The sequence below is a fragment of the Oxyura jamaicensis genome, chromosome 3 (assembly GCF_011077185.1).
Source record: "Oxyura jamaicensis isolate SHBP4307 breed ruddy duck chromosome 3, BPBGC_Ojam_1.0, whole genome shotgun sequence".
Lineage (NCBI taxonomy): Eukaryota > Metazoa > Chordata > Aves > Anseriformes > Anatidae > Oxyura > Oxyura jamaicensis.
Window position 1 is genome coordinate 33,292,234 of NC_048895.1, and position 22,248 is coordinate 33,314,481.

The window sequence follows — 22,248 nt, forward strand, 5'->3', positions numbered from 1 at the left end:
GGTCAGCGACATTGATGCAGTAATGTTCATCCTTGAAAAGAAATCATGTTACTCCTCCTTCCTCTGTTTCTCAACAATAGTAAAAAAAAAAAAAAAAAAAAAAAAAAAAAAAGCAGCACACTGGCAGTTGAATCTGCCAGTTGAAGAAAATTCTTTTCTTTTAATTGCTTTGCTTACAAGTAAGCAGAAAAGAGCCTCATCTTGCCAATCATCTCAGTGAAAATAGCACAGAGCAGTATTTCTCTATACAAACAGTCCCACTGATTCCCAGGGAAATTAAGGAATGCAGAATCAGATCCTAAATAGATAATAATACACTTATGTTTTTAGCATGTTTCATTTTCTGCTTAAAACTTCCTCATGCCTCAGTGCCTCACATTTAAACATTCTTCCGACGAAAAGCCTCACGCAGCCTTACGTACAGTTGTGCTACGGAAAGCCAGTTTTTGTGTACCAGAGAAAACAGCCTGCTAGGTGTATCCTGCGTCTCTGTTTTTAATCATTTCTGACAAACCCCAACTGTTTGGAAGGACAGGAAGGCCTGACAGGACACGGATTTGCTGTAAGACCGGGAGGTAGCACCGCTTCCCTGGCATGCATTTTCATCCTTTGGCTGTTTCATGCACGCAGCCTGCAAGCTAACGCTGCCTCTTCACACGCGCCTATTGTACTCACAGCAGAGCCATATTTAAATGACTATGCATGGTGTCACCGCAGCACAAGTAAATAAGAAGAACGGCATGTTCTGTGACATTTTATTCCCATTAATGTTTCGTGGTGGGAATCCTCTCCCCGAGGGAGCCCTGCTGCACCCACCGACCCCTGCAGTGTACACTGCTCGTCCTGGGCAGCTCCTGCAAGCCACGTCTGGCCCAACCACCTATACAAGCAATGGTGCTGGTGGATGAGCCTAAAGGTGCATGGGGTCACGCAGGTCGGGTATTTGAGCTCAAAGACAGGTGCCAGGCTGCCCACGTGACAGCCCTCTGCGAGAGGGAGGCATCCTGCCTGTGCCCCATTCCCCCTCAGCCCGCCACAAAGCAGCCTTGACATCCCTGGGAATGAAACGCCAAATGCACAAGTGCAAGATAAAGCAGGAATTCAGGTTGCAAGGACTGCCGTATGTTCCCAGCTGAGCCTGCAAGTGCCGTCACCAGAATACTTTCGGTCTCTGCGTTTTGGCCTGCCATAGGATACATGAACAGCCTCCAACAATATTCCAGTGACCTTGCAAAATTTCCCTCTCACACATACACATGTGCACAAACATACACACCCTGCTTGACTCCAATAATTCTTGGGTAGATTTACAATTTCCTAAGCAGGTTGCTATAGTGACCCTGCAGAATATTTTCTCAAAACACTGTTGTACTGTAAATGTTTACATACAGCGTAATCCTGCCAAATTGTCTTAAGACAAAGGAAAACACCGAGTGTCTTTGCTTTATGTCCAGCCTTCAAGCTTTTTTAGCATTGTGAACGTACTTTCAACTAACAGCAGAAGCTAATTGTGCCTTTCTGTGGACTTGCACACCCTTAGGCCTAATAATGGGTCATCTATTAGCTTTAATGAATAACAAAGCTATCGGATTTACTAGTGTTAGCTGATTTCACGCATTTCTGAGTAAATTCTGAGCTAACAGAAAGGCCGGGGCTTAGCTATAGAGCCAGACACCCAGTTGGTACAGATCAGTGTCACTCGACTGAAGAAATACAAACTTTGATACTGAGGCAGGGCTTCGCTGACGAGCATCAGTAGATTTCTTACAGTTTTCTTGATCTTGATAATTAAAGGAACAACTTAATCGTTTTAGATAACATACGTCAGAGAAAATACATGGTTTCTGTTTTAATTCATGCCCTTCTGGATTCCAGCAGAAGAGACCAAGAGTCAGCAGAATATAAAAAAAAAAGTATTTGCTCACGGTGTTGTTTTAAACACTGTAATGTTCCTGTATCAACATTAACAGTAGTGTGATTTATGATTACAGAACACATACGTAGCTATCGAATGTCTCCCGTGCCTCTACTCTGTTTCTTAGATACTAAAGCAAAGTCCAGAGCATAATATAATTTACAGCACTATAAAATGTTTTACAACTGGAGCACGGTGAAAGCCTAATATCCAAGACCTTCTGTAATATGACTATGTCATCTTGTTAAACTTTCTTTATGGGAGCACTAGAGTTGAGAAGAACTTTCTTCATGTCACTTCCCCACTGATTATCAATAATCACCTTTCTCACTTTGTGCTGTTCACAGGAAGAGTTCTTCCTTTCAAAAACATAGGTTCAGATAGATAACAAACAGTTTGCTAAAAGTTTATGTTTTAGTTACGGCCTTAGATCACCTGCCCAAGATCATGATCTCTTCTTTTCTAGTACGAATTTACAATGCTCCATCCAAGACAATGCATAATTCAAAACATTTAGACCTAAGACAAATTCTGAAGTACCATTACTTGAATCGTCTATGGTTTCTTTTTTAAAACAAATAAGCAAAAAATTTGCAATTCTTGGATTTGAATTCTCCTCTAAGATTACAAACTAGATCTTGCACCAGGAAGGCCTTATTTTGTCACAACCCTTCAGATGCCAGAGGAGACTGGCATAGTTAATTTTTATCATGTTTATTACTTGAGATAATAAAATCCTCGGGAGACAGTTGCCCTGTGAGATTTTCATCGTCTGAAGAAAAACTGATGTGAACTTGGCATACTGGCATACAAATGCAAGGCTCTGATTAACTCTGATCTGGCCTCAGAACCAAACCATAATCTCTAGTTTTATCTTAATCTGGCACTGGATTGAAAAACACTCTCCTTGAACTTTCATTATGTTGCAGAACAAGACGGAAAAGGTTTTTAAAATCCCATAACCTCATAAAAATATTTTTGCTTTGCTTTCAGAGAATAATACAAGGTCCTCCTAGACCCCAAACAGGGGCAAAGCACTACCTCAGCTGACAACCTTGAGAAACTATCATGGATGTCCCTTTTCACCCACCTTCCCCTCCACTACCCATCAAGAGTTATACAAAGCATTCAACCTGTTCGACCATTCAACCATGGTTTTGCTGCTCAGGAAGCCAGCTCAGCTGGGAATGCCTGCCAGTGGGAAGAGGACGACCACTTGGACACCAGTCCTTTCCAGCATTCCTATCACCCTCTTCTGTAATTCCACTGTACCACAGAGGATTTCCTCATTTACTGAATAATCCCTGGACTAAGAATATTAAAATGAATTCTAGCATGGTATTACAAGTCCAATATTAGTTGAGGGAGGAATGTGCTCTGGATAAAAGTGATACGAATGAGGAGGTAGGGGTATTTTCACCCTCACAGTATAACTTCTTCATACTTTTCTGGCAAGAAAAGGGAACCTTAATATAGAAATAAATTACAACTCCTTTTCTGTTTGGTTAAAGTAGCTTTAGAACAAACAAGAAACAGGCCTGCACATCTTAAAGACATGTCAGCTAAGTCTGAAAACATATCTCATCTAAATGTAATTTCCACCAAGATATCTGATTTCTCAGGTTTGCCATTGGTTGAGACCTTTTTTGTCTCAAGGAATTCAATATTACACTCATGGTCTTTAATTCAGTGCCCTTTTAGACTGGCCAAATATGATACACAAAGTATCTATGGATTTTCAACATCCTTGCTTATGCTTCAGAGTGCCAAAGGTCATGAGCAGCATCCTAAAAATAAAAAGGGCTACTTGCACAGAAGGGCATTACTAGCTGTGAACAAGGGTAGTGGATTCTGCATTGTATTATTCAGGACTCTATGGAATTAAACTAACACAAAAATGTGTAATTATTATAGTAGCCAAACACACATGGAGTGCTGCTCCATATGAGTAGAAATTTACATTTACTAGTGCTGCCCTAACTTTTCCTCCCTGAGACACTTTTATAAACATGACAGACCTCTAAAATTCAAAACTTCGTTGTCCTGATATGGCAGTTAAATCTGGAATCAACCAGCATCACAGAAAAACTTCAGCCCTCCTGGCACTTCTTCAACAAAGAACGTGTTTGTACTATCAATTGTACTGCTGAAAATAATTTTGCTGTGTTGACAAGCATCACTCAGCACAGACCATGATGAAAAGCTGAAAATTAGAAAGTTAAATGAACACCTGCAACAATTTTCCTGCCAATTTTACAACAAAATAAATATTGAATTATTCTGATAAGTGGGTCAAATTCATCCCTGGTGTCATGGCCCTTTGAGGTTAACAGCGCTACGACAGGAATGAATTTGGCTCCCGTGTCTCTTTCACAGAGAAAATGCTTCACTGAACTTTTGAAACCCTCTGTGCCAACATTCATCTTCATTTAGAACCCATCTTTCCTTCTTTACTGTGCTTTTGCAGCAAAACAGCAATTTTCCTATCAACTTGCTGTCACTTATGCTGACAGTTTAACATTAATATTGTACATACACAAAAATAATTTGCAAAACAGATTTTTCAATTGTTATCTTTAACAGGAATTTCCATCATACATAATCTTCTTTGACACCTTCAATTCCACAACCTAGTCTTCCTGGAAGAACATGCATGTATCCCAGCTGCTTAAATTGCATCTTATATACACCTTTGGTGTTGCAGAGATTTTATTAGGAAAAAAAAAATGCTATATGCAACTTAATTTTGAACCTGTCCTTTTTTGTCTTTCTTTCTTTCTTTTTTTTTTTTTTTTTTTTTTTGTTATTGCTAACAGTGCTTTTCTCTTGTGCAGCAAGCAAGAACTTTACTCTTCCAATCTACAAGTGTTTAAGTTGTGAGAAAATCCTGTAAGTCTCAGGAAATCCACAGAGGGTTAGGGTACCTTTATGGGACTCCTATTTCAGTCTTGGTGTTTGGGTGAGTTCAAATGCTCCAGTGTGTAGATGTAATGAAATGTTTTCTGCAGACCCACGATGTGCTGGGTTTCCTTTTCCCCATACAGCCTGCTTACTCCTACGGATGCCCAACCACCTCATTCACTGGGAAGGGCTTCATAAGGCACCCAGGCAGCAAAAAGCAGACAACTGATTATAATGTTCATGATTTCAAGGGCCTGTAAGGCCACTGTTTTCTGCACATTTTCCCTTTCCAACCTCAAATACAAGACAAAGCAGAGTCTGACTTCAAGTTTTGAGAAAGAATACTTTACCAGCTTTCGGTATCCGGGTGGTGTTCTGTAGGTACTCTCCACTCTTATACAGATTCAAAACTCTTTCTAACTGAGCAGCTGTTTCATCTATTCCCCAGTGAAGTTCTCCTTTAAAAGCACAGAAAAAGCATGACTCAGATGGGAAGCAGCCTTCACAAGGCTAAAGAGAGGCTGCATTCAAATAAAGCCCTAAGCATCAGAGCCCAGCAGTGCCCTACTCCGTGACGATGTTGTGATGTGGACACGAAGTCTATTAGCTACTACAAAGTGACCACCAAATTGGATTTCATACCTGACATGAGCTAGGCATGTCAAAGGCTGGCTCATCCAGATGGGAAGCCCAGGCCTGTGGGCAAAAAAACGCTGCGGTGAGCTCCCAGCACGGGATGAACCTCAGCCAATACAGGGAACTCCAAAGGATTTGCTTGCTAATTAGTTATAGCCTGGCATTATACAATTCCCCATGGAATACACACAGTGCAAGACACAAAGCCCCTAGAACAATGCACCAAAAGCCCTCAAATCAGAACTGCAGGCGCATGTGGCTAGTCTTGTCCCACAGGCACTACCTTGGCTATTAGTCAAGGTCTATGGTAATTTCACTTGCCTCTGGCTTCTGAGGTATAAAAGCACCATCAGTACCATTGGCAATGGGAAAGTATCGTGTCTTTATAATTACAACTCCCCTTGCTAGAGGCAGGGACTCCTCCAGATGCCACAAGGAGCTCAACACCAAGGACCGTGCTCTCCCTGTGGGATGGAAGAAATACAGAAATTGCACTCTAATGCAAACCACTCCTGTGCAGAGGTGTCAGGAAGAAACACAGACCTCTGTGAAGCATAGTTAAAACCTCAAAATAGAGAGTTCTCTGGTATACAGGGCCCTTCTTGCCTTTTCTTATGGGGGGAATGTTACCCTGGATAGAAAAACAATCTGGTTCCCTTACAGGGAACATAAAAACAGCATCTTTCACATTCCCTGTGTGACACTCACACTGAAAAAAGGAATATTTGGCATTACCCCATTCAGTCTGATTACCTGTGGCATTGACTATCTTATCCAGCAATGGTCTCAGTGAGGATGGCGCACTGTGTGGTAGAAGATATGTGAAAAAAAACCTGCAAAGGAAAAGTAAACCATATTGAGAAATAGAGATTACAAACATGCGATAACTACCAAACAACATCAGGAATAAAATTATTATTGCTTGTAAGCTGGTACCTATTCAGGAAACAATTATATTCTATAATGAAATAAATATATAGCTGAGACTATTCACACAGCTGTCTGGCATACCTAGACCATGCTGTTATGTACAAGGCTGCCTCGTAACTATATGTAAATGTTCCATTAATGCAGAAATTTGCTGTGAAAGCCCATAGACTGTGATTCTTTGCAAAGCTGTCTGTACCTTGAAATGCTATAAGGATGCCATGAATCTCACAAGCCTCAGAGTTTTTTCAAGGCTTAAAAGTGCATAAATCAGATTTCTGCTCATTTGAAATAACTGATTATTTTATTTTCTACAGTTTTTTTAGACTTTAAAAATTAAGAGTCAGGAGAAAACCACCTGTTGTTTTCATGCCACTGCAATTCAGAATGTCTTCTCTGTCCTCATCATTTATCTAAATTCAAGATGCATTCTTATGAATAGCCATATTTGGATGCATACTCTCCATTTTAATATTTTTAATTACAAACAGAAAAACAATATGCCTTTATCTCACCTCACTGAAGTATACTTAACTACACATTGTCCCTTTAAATTTCTATTACTCTTCCAGTATTACTAACCATTGCAAACTCAGTGTCATAGCAACATAAGATAGAGATGGACAGTTCAGGATCTGACAATATAAACAGAACTATCAGACATAAATATTAGGTAATGAGCAGTACAATAACACAATTGGGAAATTGCCCTGCTTTACATCTAACCTGCGAAGCAAAGTAAACGTTTTTTCATATACAGAGACAATACTGTCAAACAGAAACCTACAGTGACTCATACTCAGGAGCAAGACTAGCAGATGTCTTATACAAGCACAAATTAAAAAAAAAAATCGAGTTACTGATAGCAAAAATTGATCACAGACAGAGGTATTAATGAGCTGACATAGTTCACTTACACAATGAATGTTTCCTTGAGATTTTAAATCCCTTTTAATCCCTTACAAAAATAATATTTGTGATTTTCACACACAAGCAGGATTATCCCCAGGTAGGTTTTCCTAGCCATGAGTATGAAAGAGCTAATATAAATAGACACGGAACTCTAAAGAGCAACATCACATTTGTGAAGAACAATTTATCTAGTAAATTTAACCTTATTTTTCTGCTCAGAGAGTACCCATAAGCAGAGTCCAGTTGACTGTGAACAGCTCTTTGGAAAAACTTGGTAGCTGCCATTTATTTTCCTAAATGCCGGACAGATGCAAGTCGTGGAGCTTATTGGTTTTCCATGGCTACACAACTTATCTTAATGCAAACACCCACATGTGAAATTCTGAAATGTACAGGCACTGGCGCCTGCACAACTTAATTACATGAACATTTGTTATACATAGATTGTAGGATCAATGGCATCATTTGTGATCTGCCTAACACAGACTGTCAGATTCCTTTCAGTCTGCTCCTACAGCCTTTTCCTCATTTCTTTTTTCTTTGGAGAACTATCTGATCCTAATTTAAGAATTGTCAGTGATGGAGAATTCATCTCAGCTGCTGGTCAATAGTTCAAAATATTAATTATCCCTACTTTTAAAGCTATTCAGTGCTTTTAGGATTGCTCCCCTGGACATTTGGAGGAAAACCCATAGAGACATGTTTACGACAGGTAACCATCTGAAAATTAAGATGGGCCAAGACTTGTAGAGTAGAGGTTTTTCTTCCCAAAATATTTCCTCTCTTTTAATTATTTATTTAAAGAAATTGAGTAGGTAGCTTAAATATCTTTTCAAAGCTAAGGCCTACTATGTTTTAAAATTACAAGGTTTTTATGCATTGTTTGACAGACTTCTGCTTTTGACTTCTGCCTAACAACAGCTCAAGGAACCCTTTTGCTGAGCATAGGCAAAGAGTACTCTTTAATTTCCACCCGTACAGCCACAGAGTGCATGAAAATCTGGAATCTAGTAGCCTACGCTTAATGAATTGAAGATTTTGCCTTCTAATACAAGTGCATAGGGTCTGTAGCCAATGCTTTATCATTGACGATTGTAGCCTCCTATAGCCTGAATCTGCTTTTGAACAAAAAACGATTGTCTCCATCACATGAAGTAAAACTAGGGGCTGAAACCACTGGGATACTGTGTGCTGCATGCTGATGTGCGGTTCAAAGGAAATGTGAAGAGCTGTAATAGGAAAAGACTGCTTCCTTCAGTGAGACAGGCAACCTGCCCCAAGCCCACCACACCGCAGACATATCTCCATTTAAGTCTGCGATGGACGGATGCCTATTTAAGGTCTCTTAGCTAGACCAGTAAAATGGTCTTAACCAAAAGTTAGCTAGCTAAGCAGGATCTTTAAGCCAAGCAAATGGAAACGGAAAATTTTGCAGGACACACTAAAATCCGTGCTGCACAACTGCAGATGTCTGTCATGTGGTGCGGCCCATTTCAGTGTGGTCAGCTAATGCAACACACATGCTGGTAAGCACCCTGGGACCAAAGCAGAAGACTGTCTTTGGAGAAGAGTCTCCTTGCTGTGGTCTGGCAAGGAGTGAATGGCATAATACTTGAAAGGGAAGTCAGACTAAGAAATGAGCACACCATTATGGTATTGCTTTGAGATTCTCCATTCTCGTATCTGGATTCCCTTTAACATGGAAGATGAATGCTTCAGCCAAATGCTTTCTTCCATGCAGCTGAGTGGTCCAGCATGAATTGTCACCTCTGCATCCCCGTGTCGTGCGCGCTAGGAGCATGTCACAGAGCCCCGCCCAGCATGGTGGCACTGGGCCTACCAGAGGCAGGCTCCAGCAAGGCAGGGGAGCACTGAGACAAAATGCAAGACAACAGCTGAACTCTCACTGCCTCTGAAGCTAGGCCATTCGTCAACCAGTGGTAGAAAATGTGTGATAACCCTTACTAACTCACACCAGAGAACAACAGTCAGAATTGCCTCTCTACAGAGTTAATGGGCCCCCATCTCTACAACCCCAACATCTCGGTTGTACTTATAAAAACCTCTACTTGTATGAAGAACTCAGTGGAATTAAACCAACATAAAATTAGACTAAGTGGTGAATCACACTCAAAGCATGCAAATATATTCCCAGTATAAATGCTAAGTTATGGTATTTTCCCAAATGAAATGATTATTCATAGATCTTGGATAACCGATCTGAGACAAGATGTATTTATTGAGGTTAATAACTATAGATATTGCTGCAGGCTTTTTGCCCATTTTTAATTCACTTTTACCTTATAGAAAACTGATCGGGTACCTGTAAGCATTGTAGAGATTCCTCTTTTCATTCATGTTTTGGCACCGTCCCTCAACAGAACAAGGCAGAGTAAAGTTTCTTGCTGGGAACTCCATAAAGCAGTCACTGTTACTGGTGCAAGAGCTTTCTTCAATACTGGCATCATCTAGATCTGTCACCTTCAGCTCCCCATCCACGATCACAAACTGTCGAGGGCGAAAATCCAGCAATGTCACAGAGCCAAGAGGAGAGTGAGCCAAATAATGCAAAAGCCGAACTAAGCTGAGACATATCTGAAATACAAAAACATGAGTACCTTGTGTTATTTTCTCAGTACAAAGTATATAAATGAAACTACTTTAGCTGAAGATAGATTCATAAATACATGACTTAATATGGGCATTATAACTTATCCACAACACTGAACGTTGCAACTAAGGTATTTTTCATAGGATTAACATAGTTGATTGTAAAGCCCTTGGAGACTTGAAACAAAAATAAGCTTCTTTACCAGTGCTTTCCCACACTATTCACGAAGCATGGCTCATTGTTGCTATTCTTACTTTTAATAGAAAGAAAAGCCTTAACTTTTAATAACACATTACATACAGGCCCTGACCATGCAGTCTACAGTTCTGCTCTGTACAAACTCCAGGTCTGGGATTTTGGCCCAAGTGCTCTACTCCTGCAGCTCGGGCTCAGACTGCAGAGGGTGTCTGTATTGCCTCCCTATTGATCACATCTTTTGGCTGGCGTTGTAATTGTTGTCTACTGTTTTCCCTTGTGTTTGTCTTTTCCAAGGGAGAATGAAGCATATACCCAGAGCGAGCAGCTCCATGGCTCCTCTGTAGCTCCAAGGGTGAGTGTGTCTGCCATAGTGGACCCTCACGTGCCACTTTGAGGCTGGGGTGGGAGCGCTGCACTGACACTGCACTTTTGAATTTCAAGTTGGAAACTCAAACAACTATTATCAGACAGCAAACTCAATGAATGCTGAACTCAGTTCTCTTACCAAAGTACTATTTCCAATTCATGCATTCCTTTAAAATCCACTATATAATATATTAATGCAAAAGTAGCATTAATATGAACACAGTTAAATACTGGAAGTTTTATTCTATGTATTACACTAATAACAGGTCTTATTCAGTCAAGCAAGCTTTTTGTTGTTTATATATAATCTTTGTTTTTGTTAAAATACACTTCCAAGGCCACATATATTGAAGTAGTCAAATCAAAATTCGATCTCATGGAATAAATGATATGCTCAGGGCAGCACCTAAACACATACTTCATAAGAATGCAGAGGCTGAAAATGTCTGAAGTTCCACCTCACAGACCACATGTCTGTGGGACATTAGGACTATCCCACACTTCCATAATCACCTCCCTGCTTGACCAGACTGGAACGTTTTTATCCTACTTAAATGATACCAAAGTTTACATAGCCATGCCTGTAGTGTAAATGAATAAAGGCATAGTGATGAGATGCCAGACCTGACCTCCCTTTCCTCCCTTCTGGAAGTACACCAAATTCCTGTACATGCTATCCCACTATATGCTGTATATAAAGGCGCATCTAGCCAAAACTAACCTATAATACACATAGTTTTCATTGCCAGCAAAGCCAGAAATCAGCTTGAATAAAAATACAGGTTGTTGTCTGAAATTATCACCTTTTCTCTAACACCAAAAAGATGTTGGTCCTGCACTGGCAGGCTCTCTGACCAGGCTGAGCCCCTATGGACTGATGGCCTGCATACCTACTGGGAGTCTGGAGTGAGAAAACCTCTGTACGACAAGCCTCGAGCAGACAAGTGAAGTCTGTGCTCTGCATCACAACTGCTGAGGGGAGCAGTGCTGCCCTGGGGACAAAGCTTGCTTCACAGTCGTCCAACACCAGGAAATTATTTGTAGGAATAAAATCAAGCCATTTATTTAGCCCTTTTCAGGACCTGGCCACCAATGTCTCATGCATCAAGATATGATTTTATTTCCTCTTTCTTTTCTGTGTTAGTTGAGACCTAGACAAGCTACTGAGAATGAAATTATCTAAGACAGCACTCCTTCATCTCCCTTTGCAAATGCTTGCTCAGAAATATCCACACTAAGGGAAACTTCCCAGTTTATTGCCCATAATCTAACATATCTCTTGGTAATTGACTGGGCACGCAGTTGTCATTACAGCCTGTTATTTACACTCCGTGGATGAGATGAGACAAAGACAGGTCCTCCTTTTAGGGAGCTGAGACAAGCACGTCCACCTTTATTACAGATGTATTTCTTCCAGGAAAAGGGAGCTGAAGTTCAGCTCCCTCACCTTTCCCAGACATAATTCAGAAGGCCGCATGGCCAAAGACCATGCCTGATAGATATCTTGCACATAGCCACCCAGCCTTAAGAGAGCACCAAATTTAATAGTACAGATACAGGCTATAGTATACTGGTTAGTCCCCAAGCACAGTCAGGGGCACTTTTCATTTTCTGGTACAGATGTAGCCATACAGTCCAAAGTGTTTTAGATGAAAACTGCTTCTGCCTTGAAATGTCTTGGGGAGTTAACCTCAGCCGATTATACATCTCAGTACACACTGATCGAGACAGCACTGTCTTGATCAAAGCATTGCTGCAGTCTGGCTTCATTTTGGACAAATTAAGTGTGACCTTCGTGCTCCTGGTAAATTGCCAGCGTGGTGGACAACCTGGCTTTCAGATTTGTGTACACTGATTTTACTCTCCCCCAGTAAAAGACGAACAGAACAGGAAGCGGTAGAAAACAGTTATAAAATCAACCTAGGAAAATGATCAGGATAGAAATGTAACATACTTCTATTGTTTAAGTTCCAGTTGCAGAGCATAATGCTCAATGCCAAAAATTCTGGGCCTCAAGCTTTAAAAAGTAAGAAATATTTACAGATATAATATAAAAAGCTACAAATATATACCAGCTACAAATAGATTACATCAAGAGACAAATATCACTACATCCTAAACACTAGAGAAAGGGAGTGTTAAATTTTGTTTCTAAACCAAGATGTAATCACAAGCAAAGCAAATGCTTAATAAATGTGAATTATACTGCATCGTACATAACCTCTGTTTCATGCTGGATGTTCATTACTCTCTTAAAAGTCCTTTTAAAAGAACAGTTGTTACTTACTCGAAATCTGTCTTCCCAGGAAGTCTGTAAAAGCTGAATCATCTCTAAAGGCGAGCCTAGTTCAGTGATGGTCGTCAGTGTGTCTGGGATGTCATTGCTATCTTGGTAACAATAGCCATAGAGCTGAAAAAAATCACGAGGCAGTATCAGTATAACATATCTTGGCATGCTTTTATGTTTCTCAGTGGATGAGGTGCAAAATAAACATTTCTTACAAGGCATTTAATTGCCTTGAAGCCCTCCCCAATAGCTTTTGTATCCTCTCATTTGAGGAACGCTCCCTTGAAACCCCCAAAAGAAGTTCCTGATTAGCTAGCACAGCCTCCGTGGGCATCAGCTCAAGGCAAGCAGAGTGGCCCCTGCACACCTCTCCATACAGGATTTTATCCCAACAAATGATTAAGAAAATAAAAACAACAACAAGAAAAAAAAAACACTCCATTAATGCAGAAACAGAACTCTATGAGAGGAAAATTAGCTTAGCTTATGCAATAGCTGGCTAAATAAGATAAATTCTTATTTTTTCTTTAAATAAGACTGATGAAAAGACATCACAAAATATCTTTTAATTACATTTCTATAGGACTACTATTTGTGCGTGTAGTGGCAACATGTATTTCAATGAAACACAGCTTGAAATGCAATGGAAGTGCCAAAACTTAGCTTTGCCAGCCAGAAACTGCTTCTTGCAATACTTGATGGACTTTCATGTGCAGTACCATTAAAGAAGGGCAAATATTTCAAAACAGTACCTGCCAGCAGATCCTTCAATTTAAAAGAATTTAAATGGCAATTTCGGCCATGCTCCAGCAGCACCTTCTTGCATTTGCTTTCCAAGGGCATCCGAATGATTAATTTTCACTTGAACAAATAATTGCCCAAGAAGAATATTTAAAGGTTGTGGGGAAGCAATTTCTTGCTTTATATGGAATGGGACAAAGTCTGACACAGCTATGGGGACAGGCTTTTATACACTCCGTGCCAATCCCTGGCAGAGAGGCAGTTAAAGGAGACTGATAAGGATCTGATTGCAACTTTCCAGCCAAAACAGCATGCACATGAAATAAAATTAAATGTAATCTCTGCCCCCAGTCAAATAAACCTTACAGTAAAAGAGTCTGTGTGGGGAAAAAAACACTTTAAAGGACGCCTTAAAAAGTGTCCTGGTTCTATTCATCCCTGGCTTTCCCTGAGTAATCTCATTTTTTCCAAACCAAGAAGGTTTGGAAAGGGAAGCTGACAAGGGTCTCCTGTGAGTTGGGGGGATGTGGATATGGCCCCAGAGAAGCCAGGCTCATCCAAGCAGCAAACAAAGCAAATCCAGCAGGAAAGCCAAGAGCCAGAAGAGTGAGTGCGGCCACTGGATAGAGCAGGCTGAGGCTGGCAGCTGCCACTGCGAGCAGGTTTTAGTATCGAGCACATTCCTACGGCTAGTGACCCTCACAGACAGAAAAGCAAAGAGAGGCTAAAGTCAGCAAACACATGATTTGTTAGGAACCACACTGCTAGCTCTGACTATAGCTGTCTGCATTTAAACAAAAAAGTGTTCCAAAAATGCAAGTGAAGTAAACAATTTTTCTTTTTGGTGTAAAAATGGCACTGTATTTCAAAACAGTTGCTTAAACACGGACATTAACCTAAACAAAAAAGAGCTAGAAGATTTTATTCTAAAACATGCCAAAAAGATTTTGGCATCGATGCAGAACAGAGGATTTGTGATGGATGCTGATAGGAACATTTGAAATAGGAAAACAGACCTTTCTCTTCACCACCCCAGCCATGACAACAACTGCAACAGAAATAATTTTTTAAGCTAGAGCCATTCAGATGGGACTTGAATTTGTTCCTTACCATCTGTGACACAATTTTTGTGCAGCTTATATTCAGAAGTTAGAAATGTGTGTGTGCAATCACAGAGGATCACAATGGCACAAGTCTGCTTAAACCTTCTGAATTAAAAATAAAAATTAAAAAAAAAAAAAAAGGAAATTAAAATATTTAACACACTATATATTGTTTCTTAGAGAATGACAAAATTGACAGCATGGAGGGATCGTGAGCTGGACTCTGCAATTTTTACTAGGTATTTCTCTTCTCTCATGTGTGAGGACAGACAAAAATCTCACTTACGAGTGTCAGAATTTAACATTTGTTCCTCTATCAACTGCAGAGATTAGTTTTTGTCTATAGTACACAATACTACCCATTGGGGAAAAAAGTTACCAGGGAAATGACCAAGGGATAGAGGCTGGGAAACAACAGTATCTCAAGGAAGGTTGATTCACAGTAACAGTGAATACAAAAAGTTACTAGTCTTCCTTAGCCATTCGCAGTATTTGTGAAAACTACTCCAAGAATAGAAATAAGGAAGACAAAAAAGAATTATACATTAATTTGACTATAAAAAAATACTATATATATACACACACCCGTACAAACAAAATAGAGAAATCAGTCTTATTATCTATGTGCAGATGATCACAAAAGTAGAAATCAATTACAGTACCTATGTGTATGCATTTTATCATAATCCTTGAATTCCCATAGTTATAAAAATTTAGACTTGTTCTCAGGGAGCTGGAACTTTGCTTTGAAGTGTTTCTTTCATTTGGGTAATCAATTTGTACCTTGGCAAAAGTCCTCGCTGTCTGAGTATCTGAGTGTTTGGGGTATATTTTACTATATTATTGCCCACTTAATCATTTCAGTCACTGTGGAAGCTTAAACAAGCTGGTCCAGTTTGGGTTCTTTATTCTCAGAAAAAAAAAAAAAATATCTTGCGCGAGTACTGCTGAACTTCATCAATCTTACAGCTAAAAACACAGTGCTGAGTAAGTTTGTGTAGGTCTAATTCAAAAAATATATAATCTAACCTGAGCTCTTTATTGCTTTTACTTAAGTGAAACCTCTCCAGATGCAGTGTTATTATATTATTATAGAGTTATAAAAGCACAGAAGTTTGAGATATAAAGGATTTATTGGGCCACATTTATACTTTTTCTAAATGAAGTCCTGAAACTAAATGCAAAAATGCACATGTAATTATATGGTCATATTTGTATGTGCAATTATCATGATTACAAACTGGGCATGTCCCAACAGCCAATTAAGTATCTAAAATGGTTACATTCATCCCCTCCTGATGAACCACCACCCAGAACACAGACGCTACAAAATACAGAATATATATAGATGCAAAATGCACCAGTACTTCTTAGGCCTTTCATTTCAGAAGCTGGCTTATTAGCACACAGACACAACACAGAGAGAGGTATTACTCAAAACACTTTTTTTCCTTTTTGTTTTTTGTCCAATTCATTTTAAGGTCTGAAATGAGACAAAATGGCTTGTGTTCCAGACAGTGAAGTAAGAAACAGAGAGCCGGATGCATAGAATAACAAGAAAAATAACCACATGGGGAAGCTGAATATAGTTGGAAGCAGAAGATGATCCAAAATATCTCCTCTATCTGAAATCCCGTTAGGCCGGACGTCAGTCTCAGTGTCGCAAAGCTACACTTTAGATATATTAGAGTGATGGTTCTCATACGTCTTTGCAGCATGGTTCCAATTAAAGGAGTGAAAAGAAATACAATCCCACATCTTTTTGACATATCAAGTCACTGCATTTAAACACCACCCCAATATATTTTTGTGTAGAATCTAATGGCAAACAGTCACAATACTGGGATGCCTTGCTTTCTGTTTAGAAAAATGGAAGCCAGATATGAAATGTTTAACAGTTCTCGCATCATATGCTGTAACTCATTTAGGTGAGTCCTGTTCACCGCATTCTTCCTGAACTGTTTGCGTTTCCTCAGCCATGCAGGGGAGTCCCACACACCTCCGCGCACCTGGTGCTGCCGTAGGCCTCAGTGGCTGCATCCATATGGGGACAGACCCCAGGAAGCTATAGGGCCCCCGGGTAGGAGCCCACAGCCACCCAGCTTGGGCTCACCTCCCTCCACAGCCTGACAGGGGACAGGAACAGAGGTGCCCCTCTCCGGCAAGACAGGGTGGAGGCAAAAGCAGAGGTCAGGTCCTGCACAAAAGCCAACAAGCTTACTAAATAAAAACACAAAATAAAGGAGCTTATTAAGCTGTCATCAGTGGGGTAGTATAGGCAAACAACAGGCCCTCCTGCATCAGCGCAGACACTCTCTCTGGGCTTTCAGAAAAATAAACGCCAGGGCAAAGCCTCAGCCAGAGCACTACGTGTCACAAACGTGTCACGAAGGTGCTCAGCCAGGACAGATGCCAACAGCGACCACCCAGCGAGGTCCCTGCTGGCTCCACTCCTCCTCCTCCCAGGTCGGGATGCATAGCTCCTCCTATGCCTTCCTAGTTTTTAGCCCTTTGTGATCACAGTTTTTAGATTATTTTTTACAGAAAAAAAAGCTGGAAATTTCCCCTGCTTTCCCATATCATACACAAGCTCTTCCCCACTGCAAGAATCATAACCTGGAGGCCACCTCTGCCAGCAGTAATACAAGTGACAGGCTCAACTGCATTACACCAGAAGCAATTTCCAGAGACTTAGCTCTCATCTCTTTCAAGAAGGATTGCCCAACCTCACAACAGAAAAGTGGAATTAAAAAAAAAAAAATCACTTTTATGAAGAACAGCAGCCAGCACTTTCCACAGCCTTTGTTTTCCAAAACACATGGATGCATGGTTACCTAATGATGCTGGTTGCATCAAGATTACATTTTGCAGTGACTTGGGGCCCTGGGGAAATAAGAACTCCCACTGACACTGGTAGCTGTTTGATGAGCTGTTTCTTTGGGCCGCTACATGTCAAAACGAGAAAGGCACATTTTAGAAGCTCTTGCTACTTCACTGCTATCAAAATGAACATAATCCTTTTGACTCAACCAATTCCTGTGTTCACCTTTCCTTCCTGGAGCACTGGGATGATCCCTGAAGAGCATGACACAGGATTTACCAATACATTATTTGAGATATTTATGTCACTCTAAGGTTTTAAATGTTTCTCTCTCAGGTTTTAAATGTTTCTATCTATTGCTGATTGTATACAGACATATAAAAAATATATATTTTTGTGTGTGTGTACGTATATAGATATGTTTTTCTATATAATATATATGCACGCTACTTGCATTTTTATATTGTTTATATTTATCTGTATTTACATAAATATGTATTTGCTACCCCTGTTGAGCCCGAAAGTAACTGCAAACCTGTAACGTGCCTCTCCCTAAAAAAACAATACATTCCCTGAAAGTCTTAAACTTTATATTAAATATTATATAATGCCAGCGTTGCTGCTATAGGATACATAGACATGCATGAGAAATGAATTATTTTTCCTTGTTGAAATCTAGAAATCAAGTCCTGCTGAGCTTCTCTTGAAAAAGATGTTTATAGCGAGAATGCTCAACATCACTCAGGACCATTGAAGACTTGGACCAAAACTGTGTGCTGAAAGCTGTGAGGCAGAATTGCTGCTGCTGCTGCTAGACACTGAAAACTGACAGCAAGCAGGGGCAAATTTTAAATATTAACTCTAATTTCACAGCTCTGCCTAGGCTTTTATTTATAAATGTGTTATTATTAATAGCACTGAACTCAGAAGAGCTAGAAGGTACAGGAATTCCATACCTGGTTCTGTTACTAAACATGGAAGTACATTAATAGAAAAACTGGAATGCATTATTTAGAAATACACACATATGTATATCTGACTGTATCTACCGGTATACCCACAGATATCTCTACATATTTTGTAAGTATGTGTGTGTATACATATCTATATATATACCTGCTCATCTGACATATATTACGGTGGTTATAATCTTAGGATTTTGTAATGTTATCTCCCTTTTACTCTCCCTGCTTTCCTTATACCCTGAAGTGGAAAATTCTTCTACTAAAAACATTTATAGCACTTTGAATTTGCATTGCACTGCACAAGCTCAAGGCCCAACCCTGCAAATATTTAGTCACACAAGTAGTCTACTCTTGTAAAGCCTTCCAGTGAAGACAAATAGATCACTCATACAACCATGATTTCAATGGGAAGGCGCTGATATCACTGGAGGCACAGTTCATTATCTTGTAAATAGCCAGACCAGAATCTACCCTGACCTCCATCCACAGCAGCTGCATTCAGCTCCACGGCCCCAGAAGTTTAACCCTTAATTATGACATTATTTTGCATTACAAAACTATCAAACAATCTCTGTGCACTGTGTGTTCAGAAAAGCTTGACTTGCTGGGATATTCATTAGACCTGCCTGCACAATCCTTCCTTCTCAGGTGTCTGAGGCATATCACTGTGTACTTTGTCACAGAGAACTTTAAAATTAGCTTAGGGTCTATCTGTAGCTATACAGTCCAAGAAAAATCAACTCTGCCCAAAATCCATTGTTCTAAACGTGGCCTAAAATGATACAGAGCATGCACGTTCAGCGTCTACTACCTAATTTGACTGGTTCAGCTGAGTATGATGAAAAATAACAGCTCCTTCAAAATTAGTCCAGAGTCAGTATTAGTATTAGCATAGTGCTCATGAGAACCAGTTCTTGTCTTGCATGCCCATCACAGGAAAGGAAAATTGCAATGGGAGCTAGATGCAACAGGGCACCCATCTGAGCTGGCAGCTGACCGTGTGTGTGTAAAAACCCATGAAATAGACCTTGAAAACAAAAACAAACAAACAACAACAACAAAGTGTGCACATGTGACACAGGTACTTCATAAACCAGGGATGCAGCACTTCCAGGCGTGGGTCCACCAACACTCTCTATGTCCTTGCAGCAAGCAAAGGGCTGGCAAGCACAGGTTTTCCAGGAATCTGGGGTGGTCTAAGTCTTTAGCTCAGACAGATTCCATATGTTACCTTGAGCAAGTAATTTATACCTCCTACATCTTGCACTCACTGTCTATAGTAGAAAAGGAACGTGAATACTCAGCTTACCTAGCTACCCCATATTTGGGGTGGGAGGAGACAAAAACTGCAAAAAACACACACTTTTTCTTGCAATGGCATCACCCTGGTCAGAATTGATTTCCAGGGCAGGTTATTCCAAGGGTGGGATGGCCTTGTTGACTCACTGCTACTCCTCTGAAAAAGGAGCCAGGGAGAACCTGGCCACATCCAGAAAGCCCATTGGTGGCCACCCATCTCCCAGCACTGCCATGCTGAAGGAGCGGTGCTGGGCTCCCCCGAAGGAAACCGGATGAGGTTGCAAGTCATCAGCTCCCATAAAGGAGGCAGAAATTCAAACCAGAGTCTTCTGGAATGATTTATATGGCACATAAAACAGAGAGGCAATCGTAGAAATCATTCAACAAATGATTGGGATTAGTTTTATGAATGCCGTCTTCAAAAGTGAGTGAGAAGGATGTAGCCCTTTTAACTAATTTGGCAGCATGTGCTCATGCCTTATGGAAATCCCTTCCTGCCAACAGCTTTTGCAAGTTGAACACCCTCTACTGTCCTATGCAATTCAATGGGAAAAGATGGGTTTTGCCGACTCGAGTGTCAAGATGTACAGCTTGCCTTACAGTGACACGAATGGTTAGAGTTGGTCTGCAATTGTATCGGCTCTGTGCTTCCAGCAGCTCTGGTGTTCTTGTTAACAGATCCTTTCTTCACTCTTAAAAGTGCAGGATAACATCTGGGCCTTTTGGGAAGCAGTCTTGCAATAAAGAAGCACTTTGTGTAATTCTTCTTTCCTCGCCAAACCGCATCTGTCTGCTCCCTCTGCCCTTCTCCACTCCACCCGGAGCTCCTTGGGGCTGTGGGGACATGTGCTAGCAGCAGCCAGCTGTCTCCACCAAGCCATCAGTAGGTGGCACTGCCTGCTTTTCTCTCTCCACCCATACAAATGTCCAGTGCTGACATCCCAAATTGACCAACACCAACGACATCAAAAGACGCCCGAGTGACTTAGAGGCCTCATCTCCTGCCAGACACGCCTTGGGAATGGCAAGCAGTGACATGGAGTGGACGGGGCATGATGCAGCTCTATCCCTGCTGGGATGAAGCAGTGGCTTTCCAAGGAGGAGGTGGTGAGCATCAGTGGGAACCTCCCAGCCACCTCACCAGGATTTGGCCTGCCCAGGGCTGGAAGATCCTCCGATCCTATGTAGTTAAATGGATGGCATCAGGCTGGTCTGCCATCGTATGCAGTGGTCTCACTCATCTTTAGTCAACGTGTCCTAAGAGCAGCTTAAAGGAGCTGCTTTAAAAAAACATTAGAGGAAAAAAAATCTCAGCCCCAGACTGGAAGATTAATTCTCATTAGGTGCTTTGCTCCCATTAGGAATGCTCCCAGCAACTGAGACACTCTGCAGCTTCGCCCCAAACTGAGAAAGCCACAGTCAATCACACACCACCTGTGTGATCAGCAGCCGGGCCAGCTGTTCCCAAATCTCCCATGGTTAAGCTCCAGCCATCTGCAAATAAAGGTAGGTGGCTGAGCATCCTGCACCATGGCAGCAAGGTTTGTCATCTGGCTTCCTGCACTATTGGCACCACAAAGGGGACGTGGTGCCCACCAGCAGGTGACAGGGAAGAGGTCCCTGAGAAGTTGTTTTCACCGTGGCTTCATAGCTCAATGTTCCCTTCCCCCCCCTTTTTGTTTGTTTGTTTGTTTGTTTGTGTGTGTGTGTGTGTGTGTGTGTGTGTGTGTGTGTGTGAAAACAACGAAGTCATGCAAGAAGGACTGTGAAGGACCAGACCTTCAAGAGTCCTTCCTATGCAAATGTGTTTGCACTGGAAATTAATTGTATATTGACTTTCTTCACACTTGGAAAGACCGTCTACTTCCACCTGGAATAAGCAAACTTTACACAAAGCTTCACCGCTTGAATTCTCATGCTAAAAATAAGACTGTGCCCTATCCCACTGACTATGCATATGTATAGGGAAGCCATCAGGGTAAAGAAGTTTGTTAATTATCACTTGTAAGGAGAAGAAAATCGGATTTAAAATTAGGTATTTAAAAATATGATCAGCTAGCACATCTTAAGTGCTACTGAGCTTGTCAACAGTGAGTGGTGTGTTATTTTTAGTACTATTTTATTCAGTGAATTTTCTAGGGCGATAAATATTCTCTCTGTAATCAGGGCCGTTTAAAATCAATGAGTAACAAATACACTAGGCTGAACGGAATCAATTCGTATAGGAACTGCTTTGCCATCGGAAGCCGGCTGGTGACTTGGCGTTGATGCCATCTCAGTATTTCTCTGCTCGTGTTAACCCTAAACGAGAGCTAAATCAGCCTAACGAAACGGCCCTGTCTGCGCATGCAGCTAACTGCAGGATATGTTAGCAGCTGTTTTCTCCCATTGTCTTCAGACAAAGCCAGCACTTTCCGTTGAGCTTTTGTGTTTGTTTTTAAGAAAGTGGTAGCTCCTTCTTAAATGAATCATTGTGAGCCTACGCGAGAAGTGCTGATAAATAGCTGTCACAGAAATAAGCTTGCACTTTTCCAAACGTCTGCAGTTTCAAACCTTCCTTCCCTGC

General features: G+C 40.9%; 1 protein-coding gene across 1 annotated transcript in view; it reads right to left on the reverse strand.

The window, feature by feature from the left end:
* Positions 1 to 22,248, reverse strand: part of PKDCC (protein kinase domain containing, cytoplasmic) — a 34,338-nt gene that overhangs the window by 7,948 nt on the left and 4,142 nt on the right. Inside the window, exons 2-5 of the mRNA XM_035322163.1 lie at positions 12,754 to 12,876; positions 9,615 to 9,886; positions 6,206 to 6,285; positions 5,167 to 5,274 (exon numbers count right to left, since the gene is read on the reverse strand). Coding sequence (XP_035178054.1) covers positions 5,167 to 5,274; positions 6,206 to 6,285; positions 9,615 to 9,886; positions 12,754 to 12,876 — 583 coding nt within the window. The remainder of the gene's footprint in view (positions 1 to 5,166; positions 5,275 to 6,205; positions 6,286 to 9,614; positions 9,887 to 12,753; positions 12,877 to 22,248) is intronic.